The 4542-nt window shown below is 48.9% G+C and overlaps 1 protein-coding gene across 1 annotated transcript in view; it reads left to right on the top strand.

Moving 5' to 3' along the window:
- Positions 1-4542, top strand: part of pou6f2 (POU class 6 homeobox 2) — a 52090-nt gene that overhangs the window by 44069 nt on the left and 3479 nt on the right. Inside the window, exons 6-7 of the mRNA XM_019879865.1 lie at positions 2814-3014; positions 3882-4080. Of these exons, the coding sequence (XP_019735424.1) occupies positions 2814-3014; positions 3882-4080 (400 nt within the window). The remainder of the gene's footprint in view (positions 1-2813; positions 3015-3881; positions 4081-4542) is intronic.

Here is a 4542-nt window from a genome sequence, read left to right as displayed (position 1 = left end):
AAAAAAAAAACGCTGAGCTGGTCATATTCGCAGAATTGCTCAGTAAGTAGGCGGATGCTTGAATGATGGCACTTGTCATCGCCCAGCCTCGCCGAATGAATCATCTCATCCCGGCGCGTATTCGAGGCAAATTTGTGAGTTTGAACACACGGACGGACGCTCGTCAATACGTTGACTTGGTGGTGGACGCTGTTCAAAGACCATTTCGACAAAAAAAAAAACGCTGAGCTGGTCATATTCGCAGAATTGCTCAGTAAGTAGGCGGATGCTTGAATGATGGCACTTGTCATCGCCCAGCCTCGCCGAATGAATCATCTCATCCCGGCGCGTATTCGAGGCAAATTTGTGAGTTTGAACACACGGACGGACGCTCGTCAATACGTTGACTTGGTGGTGGACGCTGTTCAAAGACCATTTCGACACTCCAATGGCACTCATAATAAAACAGTGCAATAGAACATCAAGCATGAAGCAGTTTATGTTTTCTGATTTAATGCTGCAATCCAAATCAGTGTGCTGCTCCTTCTGGTGTGGCCACCAGAAGCCTCTTCAATGCAGTCATGCTGACAATAGTAGTCGTTCTTCTTCGAGGATAAAGAATACGTGCCTGTGAGCAGGAGTTGTTATCTGGCTGCACTAAACTAATGTTTGGATTTTAATCTTCGCACTCCCAGACAAGCCACCAAGCTTGTTTGGTGGCAGCAGTGATGCGGCGCTTAACTCTGCGTGCTATCATTGTGCCGGAGCGGTCGCGCTCGTCGTCGTTCTTGACGCTAAACGTGGCTAATGAGACAGTATGGACTTCCCGAAGACGCCGGCAGCGCCGGCCCATGCCGACGTGCCGAGCTATGTGCTTTTGTCGCGTCTCGGGCGGCCTGACGACGCCTGACATAATCGGGTCAGCGAGACGGTCAAACCTCCGGGCTGCAGCCTTTGCTCCCCGGCCGACTCATTATTCCCCGGCATTATTCAGACTGGCCGTGTGCGTTCGTGTGTGTGTGGGGGGGGATAAGCCTCACACCATGCATGCTTGAAAACAGACTGCGGCTCAGACAAATGTAGAAAACAATCACAAACGAGACCTCCGCCAAGGCCAAACCTCATCATCAAATTTCTTCTTCTGAGTGTGGGTGGAGTCAGTTCAAATTTTCATTGCATGCAAATGAGACGAACGTGATGAAAGCATCCAGCAAGATCCATGGCGGAGGTAATCAAGCAAAAAAACATCAACATTAAGCGTCAGTAAACTTAAAAGTGAGCAAGCAAGGCCCTGGAGTGTCATCATAAGAATATTCCAAAGCAAGCTGTCACTCGCCCGCTCTTTTTATTACGCTTACGGAACAAGCACTTAGCGCCGTGACCACCATGAATAATTGAGTGGAACAAGTTCCCCCCGTCGTGCCGCGCCGGCATGCGAAGCGGGGAACTCGCCCGGGGGGGGAGTGGCGAGGGCGCAGCAATAAAATATGCTAAGTGGCAGGAAACGAGCACAAGGCAGAGAGAGATAAATTATCTGCACCCTAATGCGAAGCAACGTAGCCAAATGAGCCGTGGCGAGGATGAATTACAGATTGCCGGCCCGCCTCGCTCGCGACGATCCCCCCCGATTATGTCAAAGCGATGTATGCGAGGGGAGGGGCGGCGAGGGAGCCAATGTGAAGCAATGTCAATACGAGTTTTGCAAAATACGTTTGACTCGCATTTGGCTTCATTGTAAAAAATTGCGTACAAGTGGAGCGGAGCGGCGCTTTGACATATGAGTGACCCGACATGCAAGTTTTTGTCATCGGGATCATTTTTTTTTTTTTTTTTTTTTTGCTTTGACGTGTGCAAACTTGAAATGTGAACACATGGTGGCGGTCACTTGACAAAAAACGGCACTTTGGCAAATAGTGACACGCAATATGAGATTGAATAGTTGAGAGCGCGGACGGAACTGAGCTTGTATGTCAAGGCACAAAAAGTGAATGGCGACGCAGTGGCTGTCAAAGAAAAAAAAATCAACAGAGAATCTTGTTGAGCTCTCCAACTCTGTCATGGGTTAGAAAATGTGTTTTTGCGGGCTTAGTCTTGTCACGGTCTGGACCCCTATAAAACCTTGATCTTGATGAGTTGTGGTCTCGAACTTTTAAGTCCTGGTTTGGGATCGTGAGCGACTGTTGTGCGTAACGGGGGGTCCCGACTCAAGCGAGACTGAAGAGCCCACGTCAACTTCCACCCATTGAAACGGCACTCTGGCATTTGCCCTTCCTGATTACAAGCACACAGGATGAAGGTGACCGGGAGTGCAGGCGGGGGGCACCCGCTGAGTTGGATTAAAAGCACCAGGACCTGGCAAAAAAAAAAAAAGAAAAGAAAGAAACACTTTTGTTTGTACTCCTCTCAGTAAAGACATACAAAGACACTTCAACACACTCAGACGCTCATGCTCACGCCGCGTGATGGCTAACACAGGCACTGGTGTGCACCAGCTCACACACGCGCATCCAAACAGGTATTCAGTGTTGACCTTTGCAGTGCGCTCCCAGCAGTCCACTCTGGCCTCGCTTGCTTTTGTCTGGACGAGCGGCTCGGCAACATTCTGAAGACTTAGCAGCCATTCAAACACTGTCTGTCTTTCTTTTTGGCGGTTTGTCATTTTACACACACAAACACACACACACATGCTAATACATCCTTCGATCCATTCACACACACACCAGCTGCATCCAAACCAAGCCAGTCACCCGTCCTTTTATTTTATTTTATTTTATTTTATTTTATTTTATTTTATTTTATTTTATTTTATTTTATTTTATTTTATTTTTCCCCAGATCATCGGAACAATCCCGCTGATGGCGAACTCGGCAGGGCCGTCCAGCCAATCGGGAGGCGGCAACGCGGGGCTGCAGGTGCCGCCCATCACGCCGCAGCTCCTGACCAACGCGCAAGGGCAGATCATCGCCACGGTCATCGGCAATCAGATCCTGCCCGTCATCAACACGCAGGGAATCACGCTGTCGCCCATCAAGCAGGTGGGCACCCCCGTTTCAAATTTTAGCGGCATGTCGAGACGTTTGTATTTGTCCTTGGATGGAGCGGTTGGAGTCTCATAGGCAGGCGTTTCCAGCTTTCTTTTTGAAGACTGAAAGCTCCAAAGTTGACGATCCAAACAAGTCACACGCTTGCCAATTGTCAAGGATATTGACTGGCTCGCCTTCGCAGAACCGCCCCTTAAAAAGTTGCCCAATGCGCGCAGACGGACGTTTAATTGCGTCCGCCCGCCACTCGGCATGAATGATTGCGTTTGTAAATAATGTTTAGCGGGCGGGCGGCTCTCCACTTGAAAGGGAATCATTTACGCTTGTCAGGACCTTGCGGTTGGGAATATTTCCAACTCAAGCTAGATAATTCTCCCGGCCTGTCAGCGGTCCTGACAGCGCGTGCTAGCTCGGCTGTTGACTAGCGCGTAGCCCCAACAAACACACGCCGCCCGGAAAATAATGACTAGCAAAGGAGGCGAAGAGAAGCCGGCGTGACAAGGCTCCTGTCTTGATGTTGTAAAAGCGCATCGGGAAGGTGCGGAAAGCAGAAAAGTACATTGTTATTGTTATTGTGCCGCCGCTGCTTACCCAATTGGAAATTGCGTTTGATTCACGGAGATGCGCCTCTGAGCTTGTCAACAAATGTTCTCTTTCCATTTTTTTTTTTTTTTTCTCCGACAAAGACAGTAAGTGACCCCGGAAGGAATCGGGAGCAGTTAAAAGCACACAAATGGGTTCGCTACTAAATGGCTCCCTTTCATAACTGTTTATTACATAGTCATGACACCACTGCTTGAAACAGTGAACCTGAATTTCTTTTTTTTTTTTTTTTTTTTTTTGTGGCCTCGGGCCCAGCAGGGTGCAAGCGGCCCTGCCTCCTCCTCCTCCTCGTCCTCGTCCTCATCATCCTCATTATCATCCTCGTCGTCTTCGTCCTCGCAGCCCGGCCTGCTCCACATGGCCCACCGGCACAGCCCGCTGCACCTGGCCTCTTCCTCCTCCTCCTCCACCACCTCCTCCTCATCCTCGGCGCTTAGCGTGGGACAGCTAGTCAGCAGTGAGTGTGCGCGCCACACAAATGCTTTTTTTTTGTACAATTTCATTATTCCAACAGTGTCCGTGCACTGCACAAAACGAAAAATAATGTGATTATGTGGTACAGGAATATTGAAATGAAAAATATAGTGCAAAATAGAAATGATTAAGTACCAAGGAGAAAATGATCCCTTTCTGAAATATACGAGCGCAACTACAATGAAGATGAATTCATTGCTATGTACAAAATCTTTCGATTTGAACGTTTGATTTTTCATTGCGTGCGGCTTCCTTCCAAAATGTTTTGTGTGTGTCCAAGCGAGCGGGCGGTGTCGAATGTTCCCCATTAGCTTTGTAAGTAAACACTCTCCACAGGGAACCCCACGTTCATCAGCACGGAGTCGAGCGAGTGCTCCTCCCTCCCCACTTTTCTTTTTCTTCACACTTTTTGGAGGACGTCTCACACACACACAGAGGCACACGC

This window comes from Hippocampus comes, unplaced genomic scaffold (genome assembly GCF_001891065.2).
Source record: "Hippocampus comes isolate QL1 unplaced genomic scaffold, H_comes_QL1_v1.1 scaffold446, whole genome shotgun sequence".
In the NCBI taxonomy this organism is placed as follows: Eukaryota; Metazoa; Chordata; class Actinopteri; order Syngnathiformes; family Syngnathidae; genus Hippocampus; species Hippocampus comes.
The sequence above is the reverse complement of the archived record's forward strand: the minus strand, read 5'-3'. Positions and strand labels throughout refer to the sequence as shown.